Source organism: Athene cunicularia (genome assembly GCF_003259725.1).
Source record: "Athene cunicularia isolate RWA chromosome 14 unlocalized genomic scaffold, athCun1 chr14_part1, whole genome shotgun sequence".
Lineage (NCBI taxonomy): Eukaryota > Metazoa > Chordata > Aves > Strigiformes > Strigidae > Athene > Athene cunicularia.
The window spans coordinates 3,793,111-3,819,305 of NW_020799118.1; the positions used below are offsets into that span (position 1 = coordinate 3,793,111).

General features: G+C 36.1%; 1 protein-coding gene across 5 annotated transcripts in view; it reads left to right on the forward strand.

Moving 5' to 3' along the window:
- Positions 1-26,195, forward strand: part of CLEC16A (C-type lectin domain containing 16A) — an 80,807-nt gene that overhangs the window by 20,940 nt on the left and 33,672 nt on the right. For all 5 annotated transcript variants that reach the window (XM_026858654.1, XM_026858657.1, XM_026858655.1 and 2 more), the window contains 9 exons: positions 1,471-1,699; positions 2,979-3,108; positions 7,168-7,268; positions 10,563-10,685; positions 12,302-12,411; positions 12,901-12,945; positions 14,354-14,404; positions 16,627-16,755; positions 20,647-20,767. In XM_026858654.1, coding sequence (XP_026714455.1) covers positions 1,471-1,699; positions 2,979-3,108; positions 7,168-7,268; positions 10,563-10,685; positions 12,302-12,411; positions 12,901-12,945; positions 14,354-14,404; positions 16,627-16,755; positions 20,647-20,767 — 1,039 coding nt within the window. The remainder of the gene's footprint in view (positions 1-1,470; positions 1,700-2,978; positions 3,109-7,167; positions 7,269-10,562; positions 10,686-12,301; positions 12,412-12,900; positions 12,946-14,353; positions 14,405-16,626; positions 16,756-20,646; positions 20,768-26,195) is intronic.

Here is a 26,195-nt window from a genome sequence, read left to right on the forward strand (position 1 = left end):
TTGGTATTGTGAAAGATTCCTCCTACTACATGGTTTGTTTCAGTGCCAAGTTAAAGTGACTGATGCAAGATTTGAATAAAACCTTTCTAAAAAGTCAGAAGATTCAGAGAAACTTTTTGGCCTTTTGACTTGTGGAAGGCGTCTTCCCAGATCTTCTCCTAATCTCTTAATTTTTATGTATAGGTAAAGGGAGGGATTTTTCCAAACTTTTTCTGAGGTCTCTGCACTCATTTTCAATGCTTGTTATACTTGAGTCACCTAAGGCAAGGAATGGAATCAGAAGTAAGACTAGAGTAAATATACAAAACTTTTCTTTTGCTTGCCCTTAAATTTTTAACCCTTTAGCTAGATAAATGTGATAGAAAGTATTGAGGTCTGAAAGGTAATGACGTTTCTGTAGCAGGCTGGCAGGAAGCCCCCAAACCATGTGTTTAACTTCTCAGTATCGGAGAGGTTTGGCTGATCCATGTTATAGCTCTGGGTGAGAGAGAGTATGTACTCTGGTCATCCACCTGGCAGGCCTAACAAGTGGGAAGGGAGCTCAAAGCATCACAGCACAGAAACAATCTGCAAGTTTGTAGGAAACAGTTTTGTTAAGTCCTGCTAGTTGCAGAACTTGTAGTGTCTTGTGTCTGTCTGTAAGAATACATATTTCTCTGTTAGGATGGCATGGACTTTTGAAAATACTTATTTCCTTTGGGAGAAATTTGTCATCTAAATTTATTTTCTTGCTCTGTAAATTAATAATCAGGAAAATATTAATTGAATACTGTTTGCTGCCTTGTCCAGAAACAGTGTTTTGACCTGAAAGATAAACTCCTGATATCTTTGGGTGGAATACAAGTGTATTAAAGTCTAACAAATGAAGTGGTATTGGTTTTCTGGACTTGGTAAGTCAATGTCTGGAGGCCTAAAAAAGGTTGATGTCAGTGCTGTTTGTTCCTTGTTGATACAAGGACTAGTAGGCTGTAGAGTGAAGCTTAAGATTCAAAACAAGCTCGTGGCGTAGAGCGTTGGTTTTTGCCCTCATTACTACTGCCAAAGATATTCAAAGAGTGTATTTTGTATTAATACATTGCTGTCAACACACACTTTGGATTTTACTGCCTTTATCCTTTTTGCAAAAGGTGTCTTAATTTCCTGTCACCTGTTGTGTCACTTGTTAAGAAAGTTCAAAGAAGGGAAAGGAATTTAAGAAATTTCTATTGATGAAATGCATGGTTCTATATCTTCTTGGCTCAAGATGGCATAGTTTATAACTGTGGATCTTCAGGATATGTTACTTAGGAGACAATTGTTCTACAGATGATTTGATACAACTTGAGCTCTGCTTCCTTGTAGTTTAAAATGGATTTCAGATTTGTAAGTGGTATGCTAATTTACCATCTTTAATATGGACTGAAATTTCTTTTTTTTTTTTTGAGTTAAAAATATCCTGCTTAACTCTGTGTAAACTCTTCAAATTTACAGGCAAAGTCCAGTATCAGATGTTTCATAAAACCAACAGAAACACTTGAGAGGTCTCTTGAAATCAACAAACATAAGGGGAAGAAGAGGGTGCAGAAAAGACCCAACTATAAAAATGTTGGTGAAGAAGATGAAGAGGAGAAAGGATCTGAAGATAACCAAGATGATGTAGATAAAACTAAAGGTACAGAAGCGAGTTCAAAGGGCGTCAGAACAAGCAGTGAAAATGAAGGTAAGTATACTAGCAAATAAAAACTATGCTTACACTTTGGATACTGTTCTTTACTGTATGGACCTAGTTGTGATGCTACATAATTTATTCTCTTGTTGTATTAGGTGAACCTGGAACCATGAAATGTTTCAGTCTTTGACTGTGGTTTTTTTCTCATGTTGTACATGTTCTGACAGAATGATTTATCTAATCTGATTAAAAATTATAAAAGTGTTTTCATATCTTGCTGTAGCTTTTAGCCCTTGTGATGAATGCCTTGCACCCAGGTGTACGTTATTATGGGCACTTTATAAGTAGACTTCACAATTTTGAAACTCACGTGGTAAGGCAAATGGTGTAGCCACTTTGCCTTTGTAAGATGGTCTGGAGTATTTTGCGTATTCAAAACTGAAGAAAAACCTCTAACTCTTTAGATTATTTTTTTTTAATTTGCATGTTTTCAGGATTTTTGATATAATGCTAACCTTAAGAAGAATTGGTTTCATGGGATGAATGTTCTTACAGCAGATCACAACTGTTTATTTTACTAGTTAAAAGGATGTATATCAGAAAATAGTCCTAGCTTTAGACAAGAATTGAGAAAAATGTGGCAGAATTGCATGCAAGCAGTTGAAAACAAGACCTTTATGCTTTGACAGCCCTCTCCAAACAGTCTGAGAAGACTTTTCTTAAATGGTCTCGAATAACTGATGTGTTGTCTACCATGATTTGAAGAAAATACGACGCAATCTACTGTTTAAACTGGTGTATTTACTAGTCATCTTTGTCCAAATTCTTAAGCAAAAGCTAGATTTAGTCCTAGTATTTCTACTTAAAGCCAATAGGTGTGAAACACTCGGAACCAGGTATCCTGTTTGCTATAACTGTAGACACCTACAGTTTACACCCTCTGTGAAACTTGATGTTCACCCATGCCCCAGTGTCACCAGCACTGTCACAGATTTCTCTTCCAGAAAGAGATTCTACATTTTTTCTTCCTGTGGTTTGGAGGGGAGGGGCATTACTGTTGCTATTTGCCAAAATAATCTGTGTATTTTCTTTACGCTTACTATGCATATGTATAATTTTCTTATAGGAGTTAATTAAATACAAACAAATTATTTTATTAGGGAGAAAATTGGCCTATATCCATTCATTAACCTTTCTGAGCTTATGATTATAGCTCTTATATAGTTGCATCAGTCATTTTTAATACAAACCAGAAAATACAAAAGAGTTTGCAATAACTTTGCTAAAGAAATCAAATTTGGGGACTTTTTTGTTTTGGTTTTTTTTTCAGAAATAGAGATGGTAATCATGGAGAGGTGTAAACTGTCAGAATTGTCTATCTCTACTGTGACAGAACAGAATACAACAGATGAAGAAAAGAGTGCAGCTGCCTCTGGGAGTGAGATTACAAACTGGAACAGGTATAAAGGAACTGTAATATATTTTTCTGGATTGCTTCCTTACTTGGCCTCCTGTTAACTCTCTCACTTCTCCTAAGGGACATTTCAAATCTGCATCCAATTAAAATTACAGGGTTTCTTGCAGATCACAAATAAGTGAGGCAGCAGAAAAACAGGATATGGCCCCTCTGCTGATCACTTCAGGAAATGGTCCTGTTCTTTTGTAAAGTTTGTGCTTTCCCTTATGGTAATCTTGATGCCTTAAGTTGGTAAAGTTAAATTACAGAATATTAACACAATAAAACCAGAATATAAATGTTTTCATTCCAGAATTTTTGAAAACCTCTAAATCAAGGCAGAAGACTTGTTCTTAGTGATATTTGTGGTCACATCTGTCCGTTTTGTATATACCCATAGGGAAAAACCAAGGAAACTTCCTCTGTTCAGGGCTGAATTTTACAGAATTGTAGTAGTAGTTACAAGTAAACCCTACTAACCTATATATGGTTGCCAAGGTCCATTAGTATATATATGTTAGGGTTGTTGGAAACTTCTCTTGGAAATGTAGTTATTAAGGGTTTCAGGGAGCAGAAATTGCCCTGACTTCAGAATTTAAACTTGAATATATTAAATACCCATAAGACACTTTCTTAGTAAGAATTTTGTGTTCTTGTAATTAGAATGCTAAAGAAACCAAAAGTGCCATCTCTGACACAAAAGTAATTGCAAATGTTCCCTTGGGGAAATGCACATGTTTAATAGGATTTCAGATTTATTTTTAAACTTGGGAAATGCTGCCTGGTATTCCCAGAATTTCATTCTGTCTCTATTACAGCTTTGATGTAGTTTAGATTATATTCATTAATAAAGATAACATTTAATTTCATTGTAAAAGTGAAATTAAACCTTGACTTGAACTGGCTTTAAAATACATTGTTCTAGATTATTGATATTTTGACTAAAGTATGTCCTAAATGGCTTTTAGAAATTGGCAATGACTGCAGTGAATACTAAAGCAACTAGGATGCTCAGGTCTTGAAAACTGCAAAATACTTACATGTGAGATGCCAAATGTCTGCATTTCAGGAATCTCTTGATCTGTACTTATGATCTGACAGCATCCTGCATCTTTTAGTGAAAATAACCAGCATCAAAGAATGTGCAGAGCTAAAAATATTTTTAGAATAAGGATAGACCTTGTGTAGGGCATTTCTGGCCTTAGTTTTGTACATGAATTTTTGGAAATATAGGTGGATAATCTGCTATATCTTAAGACTTTATGTTATTCTATATGCCATATTTAATATTTGAAACAGTAGCAAAATATCAAGAAATTTAATCAAGTGTGTATGTCTTCTTTCCTACACTGATTGGAATCACTGAGCCTTGTGGATAAGGTACCATGTGGTAGTGAAAAATGCAGTGATCTTTTCTTCCATGGTTGAAGTGGGAGAAACTTCCATAACTGGAATAATCATTAATGACTGTGATAATAGTAATTCCAAATGTGTTGCAGTCTTCAATTGCAGACGCACTCCACAAGAATAAATAATTTGAAGAATACTTGTATGACATCTGATCTGTTTATCAAGTCACTAGTAAAAGGCTAGGAAAGGAAGAAAATGCTTACAGAGTTAAGAAATAAATTTGGAAATATTTGTTATATAGCCTTTAATATTAAAAGTGGTTTTTAAAAATTGTCCAATTGTTATTGAAAAATAAATGGAAAACAGCCCAGTTTGCAGTTAAATTTAGCTGTAAAAGGTAAGTCAAGTTTTAAATTTCCCTTAATCCTTTTACTACTGTGAAGGATGTAACAGAAAGTTTTAAGTATTTTTGGTGTTATTTTTATTTTGATGTGCCTTACTATTGGAAAGTTTAAGCCTAAAAGCTTGTTTTAAGTTAACTTCCTTCTATGATAGGCTACACAGCAGTTTTTTCCAGAATGAGAAACCTTCATGCTACCTTGTGCCTTCTGTTGCTACTTTCTTAGAGCTGATGTTTTTCTGGGTCTATCCTATGTTTAGTCTATACCAGGACCTGTTGATGAGTGGGATTCCTAGAAATTGTTTCAGTTTTAGATTATTGCAGTGGAGATTTTGATAATGCAGATAAATTGATGCTGTGAAGAAGCACCTGAAATGAAAATTATTTATCACACTGCTACTGCTGTAATCTTTTTTGAAGTTCTGTAGTTTCACAAATCTAAGTAGTATGTGTAGGAAAACCAATGAAAAATGCATTAGAGATTACAGAAGTCATTTAATACCATGTTATATCAGTAGCTATTCCATTAGCAGCAATATTTCTGCAGCTTAGACCTCCTAAAAACATTGGTTTTAATAAAATAATATTACTTCTACATTGTAGGTCATTTTTTTAGGGTAATGACCATCTGTGGTGGTCTGACAACAGACCTAGTGTTATCTAGCATTTAAGCATTTTAATACTTGAACCTGGGTATCTTGGTTGTCTTTCTTCTTTAGGCCTTGAAGCTGAATTCCCTTCACTCTGTAAAGCACCCTGTTTCAGGATGTCACGCGGCTTTGTAAGGCTGGTTCAATGCTTCGGACAGCTGAAGGCACTCTTGATTGATTTTCAACATTGCTCATTGTTTAGGCTGGTTTTGCTTGAATAGTTATGTTCTTCTGAGATCTACAATAGGAATATCATGGGAAATTTGGCTTCAGTACATAGAGCAGTCTTGAACTTGGGCAAAGAGGGATCGTAACTCAGTGGCATTTAAGCGTGTCATAGAGGATGCTTGTCATCCATCTTCAGAAGTGCACAAACATATGACTGCAATGTCATGAAATGGAGAGGAACAGTGTGTTCTGTTATTCGTGTCATAGACTTGTTTTAGTAAAAAAGAGCATGTTGTTGACGTGTGTGGAGTTGATGGAAAGTGTAAATGTATTGTTATGACCATTATATAGAAGTGTGACCGTAAGGGTGCCACAGGTCTGGAATAGGCATTGAAGTATCTTGTCTTCTGACCCTTAGCTAACCACAATGATGAGTCTGTAGTGGATGCTGTTTGTCTGCTAGGTCTGAAGATAGGAAAGTGTTTTTATGACTTCAGATGTTATTTTAATGTATTTATTTGAATGTAGCTTAGGTATTGTAAAGTGGTGGGGTTTAAGGAAAAAACAATCCTTAAGAGGTAGGAATTATCTCTTTTCAATCAAGATTTTACACTCTCTTCTTCTGGTGATGCTGACGTTTCCCTGATGCTATTGGGGTTTTTTTGTCTGTGGGTCACCTGTGAAAATGAATTTAATTTCTACTTGTGCTCTGAACTCACTGGATTCAAGCCAGTTTAAGACAAGAAACCAGGTTGCCTTGCCATCAGGCTTGTGCTAATATCAGCTGAATCTCAGCCATATCTGATCTGTCCAAACAGCTTCTGGGTTAAATGGACTTTTCTGGTTTGTTCAGGGTAGAGGAGAAGGTGGTCTTGGCACTGTTTGTAGCTTCCTTTATAGGTGGTGTTGGTCACACAGGCTTAAATGCAGGAAAACAAAGCTCATCTGCAGTCCAGAGCTTGCTTTTTTTTCATTCAAAAGTTGTCGTCTTGTTAATTTTTCTTTCCTGTAACTGTTTGGTAAAGTTTTTGACTGATTGTTTTAGAATAACCTAGCTTCCTCCAAACTTTTGGTGCAAAAAGTAAAAACTTTTCAACTCTGTTTAGCACAGTTTTAAGGTAGTCTTTTTCTATGCAACAGTGATATCAGCTCCTTGAAGTTCCTTACATATGTACTTAAAGCAAGTGGCACAGTGCTTCTGCATGCATACTAAATGTTCTACAAACAGCCCGATAAATGTGTCAACAATTTCTTCTTGGGAAATACTATGTAACAAATGCCATTAAAACATCAGAATTAATGTCAGAATGTAAATACAAAGCATGGCTATAATCCGAGTACTCTTAACAGGTTAATTTTTGTTTATTGCCTGAAAATGTACATTACTATAAACTTGCCTCTTCCATTAGCTACATGTAGAACAAAATGTTTACTCATTTTTTCTGTAGATGTTGTCTTTTCTTCTTATCCATTTAAAAATTGCTCCTTTCCACAGGCCTTTTCTTGATATGGTCTATAATGCACTGGACTGTGCTGAAGATGATTATTATGCCCTCTTTGTGCTCTGTCTTCTATATGCAATGTCACATAACAAAGGTAACTAATTTTTGCTTTTTCCAGAGAAAACTGAGGCATGTATGGTTTTAGACAGGCATGATCTGTTTGTAACTGTATGTATGCCTTAAACAGTGAGAAATTCTTGACATGGGGGAGACAGAAATAAGTATACTCAAGTAAAAACAGTTGCTACCGATCACATTTTTAAGAATGATTTGGTAGAATTTACTGACAATTTCAGTGCTTTCACAGTCTCTTATGACAAGAAATAATAGTGCAACTAATATCATCAAAAATAGCACCGCAGCCTTGCCATGCCCTCTCTGATTTCCTACCGCCCCCCTGCAACCACTGTAGTTCTCCCAGAAAACATCTTTCCCCAAGGGACTTTTGAACATCACTGTGCTGGAAAACAGTGATGTCAGAGATAGATTCTCTTCACTTAAAATTCATTAGTTGAATCTGTTAATAGCCAAAATCATTAGTTGTAACTGTTGCAACTTCAGAGAGTCCCTGGAAGTCTTTCAATGTCATAGTAAAGGAGTAAGCCTGCACCCTAGGGTTGTATTTCTTAAGAATTTTTCTATTTAAGACCATAGTCCTGCAACCCACTGTATTTGCTTTCAGTGTAATTAGTCATTCTTCAATATCCTGTTCTCAGAAAAGAAGTCTGATATCCTCTCTTGTTTCAAAGATGATTTGCTTACATCTATAGTATTGCTGTAAACAGTGAGGAATGCAGCAGATGCAGCCTTTTGCTGCTTAGATTCATCTATTTCTGTTCTGTTTATTTTTCACCCAATATCCACAGTTGCCAAGAGACATAGAATAGGCAGTGAAATATTTACCTTGTAAGACACTAAAAGTATCCTGACCAGTAAACTGGTGATACCTTTTATGCATTTAAGGGGTCAAAATCTACACTTAATTCCTTGGTGATCACATCAACCCTCTCTAAATTAAAAACTTTTTAGGCTATACTCAGTGGCTTTCCTTGTCAACAGTTTACATTAACCTGTTGCTCTTTGGAAGTTATTTTCCTTTCTCCTCCTATCCTTGACCTTAGATGCTATAAAGATAATAACATCTAGTTTTGATCTTCACACTCTTTCACCAACCCACTCTTTTTGTTCCCTGTAATAGACTGCTTTTAGCCTTGAGGGCCACAGAATCAGTGCCTGTGGCTTGAAGAAGAGTTGTTTTACAAGCTGCTGATTTAGTGCCCCGGTTCTTTAAAAGCTCAGGAGCTATACAACTGCTTGCTTCTACACCAAACTTAGTATCAGTCAGGGTAGAACTGGAGTCAATGTTTAAATCTGAATTCAGTATAATGCAAGAGATTGGTATGCTTACAGACTTTCTCAAGATATGTGTCAATGATCCTTTTCTTTTACAAAAGGACATGAAGGTCTCTCTCCAGACATGGAGAGGCCAGGTTGTTTTCCCAGTTTCAGGAAGTAATAAATCTCTAGGAGTTGCATGTCTAGAATCTATTTACTCTCTATCTGACAGATAGTAGATCCTGCAGTGAGCACTTGAATCAGTTCAAATAAACAGCTAATGAGTTGAAAATTTAGGACGATTTCTTGTGACTGAATGCAACCAACACAAGCTTGTCCTCTTTACACTACAGGAAAATGAGTTGCAGTTTTACGTTTTGGTATATTGACTGTTTAAGGTATATTTCTGATTCTCTAGCTGATTAGTTTGAATTTCACCTTCCCCACCCCCCCCTTACTCATTCGGGCACTATGGAGAAGGCTACAACAGAACACATTCAGAAAAATCTGAATTGCCCTAGCTTAACCAAGAACTTTGGTTTCAGTCCTTGCTTCTAAGGGAGCAGCCGTCTCTGTCACTAAATGTAGACACCCTGCTGAGGCTTTTTATTGTGACTCCTTCCATTTGGATACTGAGTCTGCATTTTGTTCCATGTTCTTGAATGAGTTTAAAGACGATGTGCTTGTTTTTCACCAGCAAGAAATATCTCTGAACAGGAAGAAAGAATCCCAAGAGGTATACATATGCAGCTAAACAGATTTTTTTCAAATTGTATCTGAGAGATATTTAATACTAGACGCCCTTCATATATGTTGCTAGAGCATATACTGTATCTGAAGAATGCAGAACTCTGCATTGCTGTCAAGCAAACAACCAAATGAAAGATAGCTGAATATGAATTCTTTCACCATGATTTCAATTTGGCCACTTTGTTGGACACCTGCATGGTCCTGCTTCATTCCTCCTCCATGTTTTCTTAGTCTCCTGTATGATTTTCTGCTTTTTAGTGACACAACCTTCTGAGAGCTTAGTCTGCATACAGATATTCTCTGAGAAATGTTACCAATAAGCAGCATTCCTTTTGAGAAGTAAAACTATAGCTGTTTAGTAAACTGTTAGATTGTTGTGAACACTAATACTATGATTGCCCTGGTTCCTTAAAAGCTTCCTCCCCCCACTCCCCCCTTTCTTCAGCCTCATGACAGAAAACGTTTGTATCACTGTTACTAATCTTCAAACAGACCCTTTGTTAATTGTTCTAAATACATATGCTTAGTGAAGAAATAAATCAGATATCACAAATGATGTTGATATGATGTAGTTAACTACAAGCTTAGGGTGGAAAAAAGTTATAAACTGCAATATAGTCATCTTCTGGTTTATGGGGTTGTTTATTCTCATTCTTTAGAACAAGGACAGGGAGATCTTCAGCAATCCGTAACTATGTTCTCTTCTAACAGGTATTACAATAACCAGTCTATCCTGAGAAATAACTTTGCTATTTTAGAGGAATATGTTGAAGAAAGATCGGTTTAATTTCCTTATACAACACATCAGTGAGAATCTGTGATTTGCATTGGGGAGGATGGGTACTAAATAATAGACTACTAGGTACAAAATAAAATTAGCATCTTTCTAAAACATGTATGAACTGATCACTTACTACCAAAGTGGAATTTAAAGTCAGGCTTTCATCTTTTCCCCGTTAGCCTTTTATGCTCTTCAAATGTGTGGCTTGACTTTTTCATTTAGATATAAACAGTCTCAGAATTCCAGATGCAGCAAAATGGTTTGGATGTCACCAAACTTTGAGATTTGGGTGTCTTCACCCAGTAGGCTCCATTTAAGGCTAAGATTTCTAAGGGATACATAAATGTGTTTAGTCTTTCTATTGTTCCTCCTTTTCATTGTAACAAATTCAAAACTAACTTGTCCTGCTTTGTACTGCTAATTACACTCTTCTGAGAAAACCACTATGATCTTTTGAATACTTACCTCAAAACATACTCCTTGTGTTCTAATTCACCTTTCCTCCTTCATCCCCCACAAAAGGAATTGACCCAGTCAAGCTGGAGAGAATTCAACTTCCAGCTCAACATGCTGAAGAGAGAAATTCTTATAATCATGTACTTGCAGAAGGGCTTATCAGGATAATGAATTATGCTGCACAACCAGGTATCACTTTTCCAATATTTGCTTTTTTTGGCAAGCTGGAATTTTTGAAGATGAAAAAAGAATGCTACCTAGCCTTTTGTCTTTGAGGGGAAAGCATCTGTTTAGCATTCTCTTCAATGAACAATAATTTCAGTGCAACAGCAAACAATAAGGTATGGTCCGTGAAAGACAACTATCAGGTTTTCCTTGATTGATGAAGAAACAGAACTCTTTCTGCTGAGTAGTTGTTTTTATACTCAGGACTACACAGGGATCTGTTGTCGTTGTCCCTATTATTTCTGAATACTCAAAAATGATGAGATATATAGTGATTTCAGCTTAACGTATGATTTAATCCTGAAAATATGATCTGTGGCACCTCTGCTTGTAAAAGTAATTCTAGTGGAGAAGTAGTCTTAAAAACTATATGGTACCCTTAGCTTATAGCAGTCCTTTGTCTCTAGAGGTGGTAAAAAAAAAATATGGAAAAATTTGCTAATTGCAGACTGTATTTTTAGTTCTGAACTGTTTTGCAGAAAATGTGGGTTTTTTTCCTGACTGCAACTTTTTTTTTGTGAAATGAGAGATACAAGGTTTAGTGACTTATTCCACAGAAACATGATTTTTGTTCAAGCCACAGTTCTTCTCCCTGCACTTCCTCTCTTCAAACTTCAAATAAGTAGAACTGGTTTTCCCCTCAAACTGTCACACTATCAAATTCCTGATTGTCTGCAGAATAAAATCTAATGTTTGTTTGCAGGATTGTTCTACAGAATATTAACTTGTTATGCTGATGTGCCAGTCACAGATTAAAAGCATGTTTATATATAGAGTTTGTACATACTGGAGAAGGAAAGAGTGCAAGATGAGGAAATGCATTTATTTAAACAAAAGCACTTCTTGGGAGGGGTGGAAATAGTGGGGATTTATTAATCTTGCTAAATGCAGTGTAGAACATCTCCTTTTCTTTCTGGGGGTACTGGCCTCAGTCTGTACCTTTAGTTTCTGGCAGCATAGTGCTGACTTGAAAATTGTAGGTGGGAGTTGGGTTCAAAAACTAATATGTCTGCCTCCTTGGGTCTATTGTCTTAGTATTGATCCCTGAGCTTAGGCTGTACATTTCTAATATCTTTTTTTTTTTTAAATACTTAAAAGCTTGAAATTTAAATGCATTCTTTCACTCTTACTTCTCTAGATTCTCCCATCCAGGCTGTATCTGAATCCTTTGGACACTTTTTAAGGAAAAGCTATGTCCTTTTAGTATGCTATATACAAAACTTCCTTTCATCTTGTAACTTTATCCATGCCAAATTCTGATTCTTTGGTAATTTTAGTGTAATTCAGCCTGTGTTTCAGGTTGATACAGGCATGTACTTGGCTTCTTTTCTGATAGTCTTAATCTTTATTGCCTTCTTATTGCATAATTCTGCTTTAAATTTTCTTCTGCTTTGAATTATTCTTCCAGCATTTTTTTTTATAGCCGTCAGCATTTTAAACCAGCATCAGCACTCATCCTTGTCAGACAGGGGTTGTATGACAATTACAGAGAAGACTAGAAACATTTAAGAGCACTGAATAATGAGAAGAGCAATACTTAAACTGCTACTGTTCTGTATATTGAAATTTTCTTTTCATAGATGGAAAAATCCGTTTGGCAACTTTAGAACTTGGCTGCCTGTTGCTGAAGCAGCTTGTGTTTTCTAAGAATGGCAGCATCATAAAAGATGTTCACCTGGCTTGCCTTGAGGTAAATATTTGCTTTCAAATTACCAATCACAGCACTACTTTTCTTTGAGTCTTGTTGAATAAATTTTTTTTCATTTCCAATTATAAGCATAAATACAAAATTTGAGCTTCTAAAACATATTTCTTCTATTGGTTCCTCTGTGCAGTGAATGCAAAGAATCAATACCCCATGTTCTGTTCTCAGCTTTGCTGTTACCTTGCTATTTAAACTCTTAACATATCAAGCAGGGTTATGTTTGATTTTTCTCTCTGAAATGTGTATGTCATCCATCTCAAAAATGTAAAGGAAGTGCTTTTGAGACTAACAAGATCACATAAGCAGTATTTTCCTAAGTGCAAGAACTATGTTCTATCATATTCAAGGCTATGAGTATGGGGATATTAACAGACAGTCTCTTCTGTATGAGTTTTTGGGTGGGGTTTTTTAAATATAACTTTTGAGTAAATAGTGTATTTACTCCCTGAAACACATTTATTTTGTCTTTTCTAGGGTGCAAGGGAAGAAAGTGTTCATCTTCTTCGTCGTTTCTATAAGGTATATATGCAAAATGATGTCAGAAAAAATCCTTTACCTAATGTGGAATTAGAAGCAAGACTGCAGCCCAGTCTCTATGCAGTGGCCAAAGCAGTACTTTTTTTTTAACATGGGAACTCTGTATTTGTGATAGAGAAGGAAGTGTTTTGTTGAAGGTTTCCTCTCCTTTTCTGTCCTTACTGTAACACACTGACATACATAAAAAAGGCTGTTTGAATTCTCACATGGTTTGTACTGGAGGTCAAGTTAGCAGTCGTGCTTTTGTGGCAGCTGCTATGTATTTCATGGACTGGAGCCACATTATTGGAACATTTCTGGGATTTTATGATTGACACTAATACAGAATGTGTTTCTTTTTGGCATTACTTTTAATCTGTGTCTTATCTGAAATGATCTAAAATTTTACTTAATATTTTTTTTCTTACTAGAGACCTCTGCAGTGATTTCCTGTTTTTATTTGTATTGTAAGCAACTAGAGAAATGAAACTTTTAGCCACTTTTACAGCAGTATTAACTTCTGTATGAGGACCAGTAAATCCATGGCAGACTTCAATTGTCTAAATCTATTTTGTGTTAGAATTCTCTTGAAGAATGTTTTCTCAATGTGGCTTACAAAAAAATAAGTAACTTGTAATGGGTTGACCTTGGCTGGCTGCCAGACATCCACCCAGCTGCTCTCACTCCACCTCCTCAACAGGATGGAGGGAGAATAGAAGATTAAAAAATCTTGTGGTTGAAATAAAGACAGGGAGATACTTACCAATTACTATCATGGGTAAAACAGACCCAACTTTGCAAAAATTAGTTTATTGTCAATTAAAATAAATGTAGATAGTGAGAAACAAAGACAAATTAAAATACCGTCTTCCCCCCACCCCTCCTTTTACCCAGGTTTAACTTTGCTTCTTCATTTCTACCTTCTCCCCCCGCTGAGTGGTGCAGGGGAGGTGGGAAATGGGGGTTTGAGGTCAGTCCATAATAGTTAATCTCTGCTGCTGCTTCCTCAAACTTTTCCCCTGCTCCAGTGTGGGCTCTCTCATCTATGGGCTGCAGTCCTTCAGGAAAAACATTGCTTCATAGCGGGTCCTCCACCCACCTGCTCCAATGCTGCAGTGTGGATATCTGCTCCACCAGGGCCCTCTCCCCACAGGCTGCAGAGGAACTTCTCTCCTTGTTGTAAACGTGTTTTCCCAGAGGTGCCATCAGTGTCACTGGGGGGGTCAGCTGTGTCCTGCAGTGGGGCTGTTGGAGCCAGCTGCAGCCATCCATGTCCAGCATGGGGCAGCCCTGGCCTCTCCTCACAGAGGCCCTGCACAGGAACACTCAGTACATAATTAAACAAAAGCAAACAATCATGGCTCCATAGCTGTAAGGATTCATGATATGTCCATATCCCTTTTCTTGAAAGGGAGAAGAAATTTTCCTGGACATGTTTGAAGACGAATACCGGAGTATGACAGTAAGTGACACCCCTTCCACCCTGCCAAATCCTCAAACCCAGATACAACACAGGAGCAAGAACAAGTATTTACTGATATAAATCATATATATCATACGGAGTATGCAGGTATCTTTATATCTGGAAGCAGAATAACAAAATGTGGGTGCATACTTTGTCTCTGAGGAGTTGTGTCTACACTTAAATAAATCATTTGTGTGAAATTTCACAGCTGTTATTTAATAAAAGCCCATTATTTTCCGAAGGCTAGTACACAAAAATTACTTTATCCTGGCAAACGGAACATTGGATTAATTAGGTTTTTTCTAGTTATTAAACAGTGTGAAAATCTTCCTGTATCTTTCTGAAGCCCTTTCAGTTTTGAGTACTGCCTCTTTACTTACCAGTAGAGAACTGGGTTCTAGGGAGAAATTAGCAGGGCATTTGTCTAATCTGGGAGAGGTACTGCCTGCACCACAGTACTGGCTGTGAAAGTTCTAACAGATTAACTGAACTTAATCTCAGACAGTTCATATTTAACTTGTAAACATGTTTTTAAAATAATTATCTGTTTCAAATAATAGGTTATATCTCAGACAAAAATACTTTGTGTAGTCAGTATAGGTTTTTGCCCCACAGTGGTACAGGGATTTAACGAGCAGCCACTGGTTGTCTTTTCTGAAAAAGCACAGTCTACAATTCGCATGTTCCAAGAAGTCTTTTAATACAGGAAGCATCTTGCATGTATTTTACCAGCCTGAATAATAGAAGTATTTAGTGAAACATTTACTTTTTTAGTAGTTAAATATTGCTATACTTTTAGTTTGAGAAGTAGCACTGATACTAGTGTCACTTTTATGTTGCAGGTTCAGTATATGTGTAGATTTTTCTGTTGTATATCCATTCTGAGGCTACTTTCTTATTTATTATATGAGACAGAGCTACACCCTGGAACTTGAACTTTGTTTTCTTTAAAGCGTATTTATTTGCCTAGCTAGCAAATGACTTGCTGGCTGGTCTGATTTCAGTGCTAAGTAACACTGATGTTTTCTTGTCAGATGAGCTCTGTAAATAACATATTATAGAGCAGCTACAATGACAGAAGTATACTTTGTCTGAGTGAAGAAGGGGAAAAGTGTTTTCATTAATGATAGATGAGAACAAGTTCAGAGGAGCAAGTAAATCGAACACTAGTCCTTAGGATTTCTGCTTTCAGCAACGAGTTTCCTTTTTTAACATTCTTCACGTGTATGATGTAAAATGCTGTTTAAACCAGTGTACACTCATGTGAATTACATCTGAAGTGGATATTTACTTGTTGGAAATCTTAGTTCCGTGTTCTCGTTTTTTCTTATGGTCTGTGTAGATTTCTCTATCTTTCCACACATTAATTAAATTCATTAATCCAGTGTTTTAGACACAGAAAATGAATTGTTCCAAGATCAGAAAAATTGGCTAAACGCTCTTTTTGAGTTTGTGTGCAAGGCAGCAGTTCGACTGCACTGTGAAAATTCTGGACCTTGTTTGTCTGCTGCTTTTATGGTATCTGACTATGTCAAAGTAGCCAGGAATGCTTCCAGTTACAGTTGGCTATTTTAGAATGCCCGCGTGACTGCATTTTTCTTCTGTGCAGAATTATTGTACAAGCTATGGGAAGGGCTTTATATATTTTAGACGTTCCAGCTGACTTTGTGGCAGAAAGAAGCATATATCTCGTGTGTGTGTGTATATAATAGAACTTGTATGAAATTGCCCAAAGGTACAGAAGGGTAGATATTTCAGATGTCATCTATTCATGAAAAAAGGCAACCATGTAAGGGAGAGACTCTTTTAGCAGCAAGATTGAAAGGAATTGTCTAGTGTGAAAGTTACTGCATTATTAGAGACTAGAGATTTCTTTTGGGGGAGAAGAAAGTATGGGAAACTTTCTTCTTGTGATTAGACTCAAATTTATAATTAGATCAAACAAACTTGACAGACTTTGGTTTTTAGTACTCATGAAATAGCTTTTCTCTAATCTTTGAGAATTTTTTCTGTGTTTTTTCAGTATGGAAACTTCAACAGTGTCTTAGGGAACAATGAGCAAATATAAAATAGAGATTACATGTAAGGAGCCTAAAATAAGATGGATGGTATTAAAAATTCTGAGCCATTTAAGAATTCCGTCATCTTAAATACAGTATTTTGAAAGTAAAGATGCAAATGCTTTTTGTTCTGTAATCAAAGTTAAAATATTTTTATAGATTAAACCTATGAATGTGGAGTACTTGATGATGGATGCCTCAATCTTGTTGCCTCCAACGGGGACACCACTGACTGGTATTGATTTTGTGAAAAGATTGCCTTGTGGAGATGTGGAAAGAACACGAAGAGTGAGTAAGACTATTTTCCTTACATTTGTTCATGACAAAAGCTTTGAGTGATTCTAGAAATACAAACATGTTTCCTTGAAAGCTGCTTGATTGGAAGTTTCATCCACAAAATCATACAGACTTGATGAAGACAGACCTGTCTGTAGAGTATATTAATATTTACCTGTCCCAGTCGATAGAGAAAAAGTTTATGATTTCTTGTGTCTAGTCAATATGTTCTTGGACTGAGGTTTTCATTTTTTAGACGATGGAGACATCAACATAAAAAGGCATTTTGCTGACATTCATTAATATATTGTCAGTTTCCTTTTGTGTTCTGATATCTCAGTCTGTCTGTCTTTATATTCCTATAGAGGGAATGGCCACTGGAAGGCTGGCTGACTTCATATTGCTTGTGTTTCTAGACATAGCCAAAGGTAATTCATGATGGAGATCTTGAGAGTGAGGAGAAAAATAGCAAAATATCTATTTCTGTGACTGACACAATCTGTAAAGGTGATACTGACCTGAATAACATTGTCAGTGTTATCTACCTGTGTCCTATGAGCCCTGCAGTGCCAGTAAGTCTTAAAGATATGTTGCAGCACGACATTATTATTTGGAAAGTGCTGTTATTTGGGTAGCTTTGCATTTATGTAAGTATATTCAAGTACTCTTGAAGAAAAAAAAACAAAAACGTTTCCAGGAATCTTCGGAAAACTTTTGTTTTCATTACTTATTATAAACCACACAACTTTTGTTATCACAGCAAGCTGTTTGATAAAGTACAGTGAATTATCTTGAAAAGGATTGTTCTTAGAAAGCAAAATGCTTCCTAGAATTCTCTCTGAGGCATTTAGCAGAATGATACTTAAAAATATACATTAGTGGAAACTGAGTGCTCCATGGTTTTTCATCTGCTAAATAAGGAATAGTTTAACTTCTGTTGGTGGAAATGTAAAAATTAAGACAGATACTCCTGTAAATTCTTCGGGGTGGAGGGGTCTTTCTTATTAGCAAGTACTCCTAGAACAATTCCTTGTTGGTCCTCCTTCCCCTGATCTCATTGTTCTAGAAGTTTTAGAATGTCTTAGAATTCCTAAGCTACTTTTTTCCAGCTAGTCTACCTCTCTCAGGCTTATTTGCTGGAACAATATGCTGAACTTCAGGTGTATCTTGTGATATTGCTGCTGTCACTTAACCTGCTGGAGTTCCTTTTTGCTGACAGTTTCAAATGGATGGTAATTCAATTATGAGCGTTCCATGGCATGATATTTAAAAAGTACCCAAGTTCTATTTTACTAGCAAGTGAAGAAGTCCCATAGTTTGATTATGTCATGAGTTCTTAGCTGTTAGAGATCAAATCTTTTTAGGCTGTCACTGCTTTGGCTGTAGAAAGTCCCTCTAAGTGGTAATTCTTTTCCTCTTAAGAAAGTTAGGAGGAACTCTCAGAAATCGGGTATCTCTCAAGTTATCAAAGGGATATCTCCAAAATCCAGTTATCCAACTCCTCTAAATTAAAACATCACAATGACCAGAATTTGTTAGGCTGCTTTTTGAAATCAGCTACTACTGCCTGCCCAGAATCAAATATTCTTTTGAATTGTTGATAGTCCAGTTACTACTTGTTGGTTGCATCTCTTCCTTCTGATTTCTATAACCCTAAAGATGGTACTGCTTCCCAGTCACGTAGAATAAAGAGAACTCATTTACATGCTTATTTGGGAAGTTATGAACAGTGTGGGTCTTAAACTCTGCACCTTGGAGTACACAGCAAGCAAAGACTTTGAGAGAAGTTTTTGAACTACCCATGAGAATGCTATTTCATGGGAAAGGAGTAAGGTACTGGTAGGTTTCCCTGCAAGCTGCTCTTTTTTTGCACGTGTTATGTGCCTATGTAAATGAAGGAATTGGTGTAAAGTATACCTCATTGTAATGTGTAGTTTCTTCAGTGTATATAGCAATTTGTATTTTGTCCTACTTAACCGAGAAAACAAAAGACAGCTGAAAAAAAAATTGTAGGCCACTGAACTCAGCTGTTTTATTGAGATCTAATAAAATGTTACGGGAAGTCACAAATCACATGCTTTGGGGATTATATTGATATAGCAAAATGAAGGCTATCAGTATTGTAGGAAGCAGAATGTAGTTCCCTTTTCATCTGATGTTCCTGATTGGTTTGGTGTTTTTCTTTTCTTGCAAAGGCTAAAGTTCTAATTTGCTATCCTACTCCTGTAGATTATTCTGCAGTAAATGTGATTACATGTTTGGAGATGAATGACATTAGTTCTATAAGGAATTTATGTGAGGAAAATTAATACTGTCTCAGAGGCAAAGAGGATTGAGGGGAAAATAAGTGAAAGCAGGCTGAGTGATGGCTGTCCTCTGAATTTAAAAAAAAAAAAAAAAACAAACAAAAAAACACCAAAAAAACAAACATCCCAACTATTGGGTTTGACTTCTGGGTTATCAAAAATGCAAGGATATTGCTGTTCTTGATTGAATTTGGAAACTTTTAAACCCAATACCATGAATTCTTCTTGAGGCATCCAGTATTAGAACTGCTTTGTGGTAATCCTATTTAATTTCAGTAAATCCACAATACGTTAGAATGCAATCTGCCTAAATGAGAGAGGCCATCTCCCATTATAAAGTGACATTCCTCTTATTCATAAGGTAGTTTTAATATCTTATTTTGGTAGATATATTTGACATTCTTTGCTCCAAGTAATCATATTGCCCTCTTAAATTTCAACAGCATACTGAATTCATCTGCTCTGGCATCAATTCACGGAAGAGCCAGATATATGATGTTCCTCTCTTCATCCCTGTTCTTCCAGAAGTTTCTGAAAGCACCACCACTATGATAGCTGGCCAAACACTCACATTTCTAGTTCACAGGAGCCACAGTTCTGTTGATGTTAAGAACAGAGGGGTGAAGGGGTTTGCCCTAAAACAGTGTAGATTTGTTTTTCCTAATACTTCCTGCAATCTGGGAGTTCCTGGGCACTGCAGCTGTTCCATGTATTCAGTGCTTTTACTGTAAATGAACTGCTGCCTTACGGTATGCCACAGAATTACTATGTAGGAAACTATTCTAAAAAACAAAACACCGGAAGTAATAAAAAATGATTTTTTTCATTTGCTGTACAGAAAATACAGTACTTGTAGTGGAAGAGGTTTATAAATGGTGCCATTCAAAATGTGGCTAATAAAATTATGTTTGTTCTTCGGCTTTATATCTAGTCTTTGCATACCATATGTCATTAACTTTTAAATCAAAACAAGAATATTAATTTCACAGAGCAGCTGTTGAATGTTTCTTGGGCCTTTGCACTGATGTAGACCTTCTGAGAATATAGACAAAGTTCTCTGAGAATGCTGTATGGCACGTGGTTAGTTTTGATGAACACAGCAATTTTAAAACTCAAAAATCCCCAGTTTTCTCTCGAACTTGTAGACAACTTAGCTAGACTAAGCCAGAAAAGTTATTACTTCAAGTTCAGAATGTGAGGGTCTCTGAAGGTTGGTTGTGTAGTTGTCTGTGATTTATGGGTATTGCAAATGCAATCAGTCTTAAAGTAATGATTTAAAAAAAAATCCAAGATCGTTGTTTTTACTTAAACAGCTCCTATAATCATTTGCCTGTCAGTCACAAGCTGTGTAAGTGTGCCAGTGGGATAAAAGCTCTGCTGCTTCTACTTCGTTGAAAATAAATAGCGTGTTTCAACTTCCTTCATAGCCTTCTTTAACCAGTTTTGAAATTGCATTCTACTTTATTTTAAAAGTAGATTTATTGCATGACAGTAAACTCAGGGGTTGTAAAAGTGAGTATATGTTTGTAAGATTCTGTTAAAATACGTAGTATTGAGTGCAGCAGTATTTTAATAATTCTTTTTTTAATTTCTCAAGGCGATCAGAGTTTTCTTTATGCTCCGTTCACTATCACTGCACTTGCGAGATGAGCCAGAAACTCAGTTACCACTGACAAGGGAGGAAGGTCTGATAAAGACAGATGATGTTCTTGACTTGAGTAAGTAGTCCCTCAATTTCCCAAATAGTCTGTGACATGGAAAATTTGCTAGTTTTGGTTTTGGTTTTTTTTTTGAAGTAAAAACCCCAAATAGTTATCTTGCTTGTTTAATTGACTACCAAAAATGTATTAAGATTTGGATTTGGAACACTTCTTGTGGGTTTGTGGGGTTTTTTTAATAAGACTGTTAGTAAATATTCCAGGGTTTGAATATGAGCACATAAAGGATTTAGAGTCCTTCATCAGGTTTCCTGGTATGTTAGTTTTCTAAATGAACTGATCCTAGGAGGATTTTCTTCTGTTTTGCTTTCACCTATTCAAAATGCACTTAAACCATTCATGAACCTTAAGAGACTGGAGGTATTTACTTGCAACAGCTACACTGTACTGTTTTACTGATACTGGGGTTTACTTGTCATCATATCCCCATCCTGTCCTGGAGTTACTTCACATCTCTTCTGTCATTTTAAAGCTAGCCTATGGAAGCTTTTACTCCCTGGGAAGCTGTTCCCAAGGGGAATCAGTCTGTAATGTCCAGAATGACCTTGTGATAGTCAGTAGTACTTCTGAAGTGAAAGGCACAATGCCTTCTTTCTGCAGCATCATAGAATACTACTGCACTCTCCATACTGAAGAAACAAAAAAAATTGGAAGGAATAGAGTCATGAAGTATGCTATTTGTCTGCAAATTCAATATACCTGTGTTCATTTAACATCAAAATATACATCTCTAGATGACCTTATGTGTTACTAAACAGTACAACTTCTAGAGTAACGCTGGCCTAAGTCATAAAACTGTAGTTTTACTGTCTACTGTCTCCAGCAGTCACATTGTTTAAGAAACAGTAACTTGTCATATTTTAACTTAATCTTATGTTAGTGTGAGACATTTTCTTTTTGTTTAAAATATGTAGAGAAGGCTAGAATTTGAAAGGAAGTGCATGATGATATAAATACTATTAATTCCATTTCTTGTAATCAAGAAGAATTTACATATTGGTGTTAGCTGACACGTTAACTTTTCAGGCAGTTGTCTCATTAAGAACTTGCAGGTACCATTCATAAACTTTAGAGGGCATGCGGTTGCTGATTTAGAGAGGATGTATTTGCTAGGGGTTTAATTTTTGCAGGTTCTTTTTCTCACAAAAAGAGGGGAAAAAACAGCTTGGTGCTTCAGGTGTTCATTTTTTTATTCTCTGTGTTTATGTATTGTTGATTTTACTTCAACTGAAAAAACAGTTGCCCAATTTGCCTTAGATGTTACAGGATTATGTCCACTATCTTAGAGATCTTGTTGTCCATCAAGAATATTAATTGTCTGACTGAAGGGAAAACACTGAAAACAAGTGAGCTGAGCAAAAGTTTTATGATATCAGAGCTGCTGTGCAGTAGTTTAATGGATATAATCCAGATTAAACCTTAAACAAATTATTTCAAATTCTTAAAAATTAATTACATTTAATTTTTAGAAAATATATTTGTCTGCAATATTGAAAATGTATGAATGAGCATAATGCAAACTCATCTCTTTTGGTCATTCCCAAAAAACTTTCCCAAAGAGAATGCACAGCACAGGATGTTGTTACTTGCTATTCCTTGCTAAAGGATTAGTAATATAAAATTAACTGTTTCCTGTTTCAAATGAATTGGGTATTTATTGTAATGTTGCCTTTTTTTCCAGAGGGTAGAATGAAATAATGAATCAGCTTCTACAGGGGAAAAAAAGTACTTTTTCTTAAATTAATTGTTGTTAGTTTTTCAGAACATACTGAACAAAAGGTAGATCTGATTGAAATACTATTTCCAAATGTGACTTATTCCTCCTCTTCACCCTTCAAAAAATGAATACCTGCCTTTCGTCCTTGCTTATCTGTTAGCCCAGAGATACACTGATTGCTCTCAATATAAAATTTAGTTGACTGCACCACAGGTGTTGTGCAGTTCATTGCAGGTGTCGTCGTCTTCATGGCTTTTTCATTTCTAAGGCAGTTGCTTTTACACAGAATAATAGGTACACTTTTCTTGGAACATGTAGTTTAAACCATAGATTATTAATACTTCACTCTGCTATGCATAATCGTTTGTAATTTTTATTACATATCCATATAATGTCAGAGTAATTGCTAAAATAGCAGTCCATGCTCTGTATATTTAATGGTGTCCAAGGTTGTTTCCTTTTTCCAGCATGGGATGCTGGATATAAATGTTTAAAAGAGTCTATATATAGATATAGAAAGGATGTAAAAAACAAAAACAAAACCAAAAAACTATTAGCCTGAAAATTATCTGTTTCAATTTGAATAAAGCGTTCTAAAATTTTCTGAACAAAAGATTTGTTGATTTAGAACATCACCCTTTAGATTTAAACTCATTTGATGCTTTATGGCATATTATAGTCCTTAACTTTATAGTCATTAACATAAAATATGAATTTATACTAACCAATATGAACTGAGGCAACAGTGGTCCTGAATGGCTGGTTGTGTGGTACTTGCAGGCATGTGCATGAAGCCATTATTTGTTCGTATGTGTGTATATTCATATGTGTTTGCACATGTGTGTGTGTATAAGTAGAGAAGAAAAATAGGTTCCATTGCCCTACACATGGAACCTACATTCTGGTGCTCTAGAGACCCTTACATAAGATGAAATCTAGTGTGTAACTTAAGCTGTTTTGGTTTTTTTTTTTTAATTAAAAACTTTAATTAAGAATTAAGATTACAGGTTTTTTTACCAAGTTGGTTTTAACTATGACATCAGTTTTCAGTGTGACACAAATCAGAAGACAGAAGGATTGATACAGGACTTTCAGAATGGCTGAATGCACAAATGTATGTTTATATTCTGTGGACAGATGGAAAGCTGTTCTAGATTACATCAGAGTTAAACTTGAACCTTTTGCAGAGATGTTTTGGTAGCTCCAGGTATACTCCTGAGATACTTTTTAGTCAATGTCTAGTGCAGATAGTAACAGAACAGCATGAATTGTGGTAAGAACTGTTACACAATTGAAGAGTATTACAGTTGTATCTGTTCCTTGTGTGCTGCTGTTACCTATTTAAGTTAAATACAGAGTATCCACGTAATGATGGTAGTTCTGTGCTTTAGCATAGTCATTGCTTTTTGATCTTTTTACAGAAGGTTTTAGACTTTATTTTGGGACCACAGTATGTAATTACAGCCGTAGGTTTTTTTGCCTATGACTCTTTCCATATACTCCAGCATTTATTAGGAAACAAAGATCTCTACAGCTGGCAGAGTTACAGAAGTTGAGTTAAACACATTGCTTACAGGCTGTTTTCACCAGTAGTGGGCTATCTGAAGAGGGAGTGAGTCAGTGTGGGATCTAAAAATTTTCAATGGAGTTCTAGCCTATTTCCAAAAACTAAAATAAATTGGAAAAAGGCTGTAAAAAAAAACCAAACACCCTTCCTGTTGAGTTTTCTCATATCCTGTCTTTGAGCCAGAATCTCAATTGAACAATTAGTGCCTGATAGGGAGTTTCATATAGTGGCTTCAGAAGACTTTTCTTTCCTGTTTAGCTAGAAATGCATAGAATTATTTCATCTTCAAATCAAGCTGACAGGTGTTAGACTTGTTCCAAAGAAGTGTCACTGTGTGCACAAACATGATCATGTTTCAAGTGTTTCCTTGGGAGGAGCTTTTCTTGTCAGTAAATTGCTAAAATAATACTGTGTAGCACAGATACAGATATTTGGATCTGATCCTCACAGCAAATAGATACTATTTCGTTTTAACAAGTCACTTGTTGAGTGTACATGATTACAGGGTTGGTGTTAGCTGGTTTTTCCCTGTTTTGCTCTGGTTTGGGTATTTTTTTAACCATTTCCTTGGGACATTTACTTTTTTTCTCCATCCTTTCTTCCCATCTATCACCACACTTTTGTTCAAAGTCATCAAACTGTTTTGTGATTTTGCTTTTTAATTTTAATATTTTTAAGGCTACTAGCGAATACTGTGCGTTCACTGGGACGTTTGAGTGAAGGTCCCCATTTACATGTGCATCAGTTCCTGTATTTCAGTTGTAACGCTTTCTAAACTGCTTACTGCTGCTATTGATACTTAAACTACCTGAACTGAGGTAGTACAGTGATGAAGTTCTAGCGTGTGGTAGCATAAAGACAGCTTCCAGTTCAAGTCTTTTGCCCAAGAGAGACAAGAAATTATCAGCATTTTGACATAAAGCATATGGGATACATGCCACAGCATAGGTGCCATATCTTGGGAAGAGACTTAGCAGTTGGCAAAACATGACCCAAAAAGCTGTAATTGTGTGCAGTTTTTTTAATTATGACTTTGGAGATATTTTCAATCTAACAAATTTTCATCAATCTGTGTTATTACAATGCTTTATAGGTTTTTTGAAACATTGAGATGCTTCCAGTGGTTATGCTTATTCATATATGTAGAGTGTCAAGAAGTAGATGTTAACAAGGTCCAGTAATTATTTCAATACTGTTTTGATTTTGAGAAATCCTGTGAAACTCACCTGAATACAATACAGTGCTGGTGTTTTATGGGAGCTTGATGAGAAATGCTAAAGTATAAGGACGCATTTTAATATTTTGATGCACGTGTTCATTGTAAACCTTTAAGTGTAGTTGCAAGGTTGTCAGCACTATATATGACTGTACATTTAGAAATGAGTCAGGTATTCCACAGAAGGTTCATTCCATATTACTGGGTATGCTGCCACCTGAATAATATCTACTGTTACTTTTACTGTGAGTAGTTTTGAAGCACTCACATATTATGTGGTAACGGCCTGCCTTAGACTGCATGTGAGTTTGTGTCTCATGTAGGTGGCTTCTTTAATCTTATTCAGCAGCTCACTGTTCGTGTGAAATTCACTGGCAGCTCATATTAGCCTCAGTGCTTGGTTTCAGGCTGCTGATCTGTTAGTGACAAAGTTTTAAATGCTGTGGCCAAGAAGTAAGTGATGATTCATTTAAAACCGTTATTTCTTTGCTAAAACTGAAAAAAAAAACATTATAGCTGTCTTGTTCAGTCTTGTCTCTACCAAATATACATGTTTTATAAAGGCCATCATAGTCAACAATTTTTTAAAATAAGATTTGCGGAATAGTTGTCATAGAATAATTAAGGTTGGAAGGAACCTCAGGAGATCATCTAGTCTGACTCCCTGCTCCAAACAGGATCAGCTGGAGCAAGTTGCCCACAGCCCTCCCTAGTCAGGTTTTACATATCATCAGGGACAGAGATTGCTGGGCAACCTATTTCAGTGTTTGACCACCTTCAAAATAAAAAAGGTTTGTGAGTTCTTGTTGTTTCTCACACCCCCCCGGTGTTTTCATGGAATTTCTGTATTTCCAATCTGTGCTCAGTGCTTCTTATCTTGTTACTGGACACTAATGGCTTCAACTTCTTTGCTCCCCCCCCCCCCCCC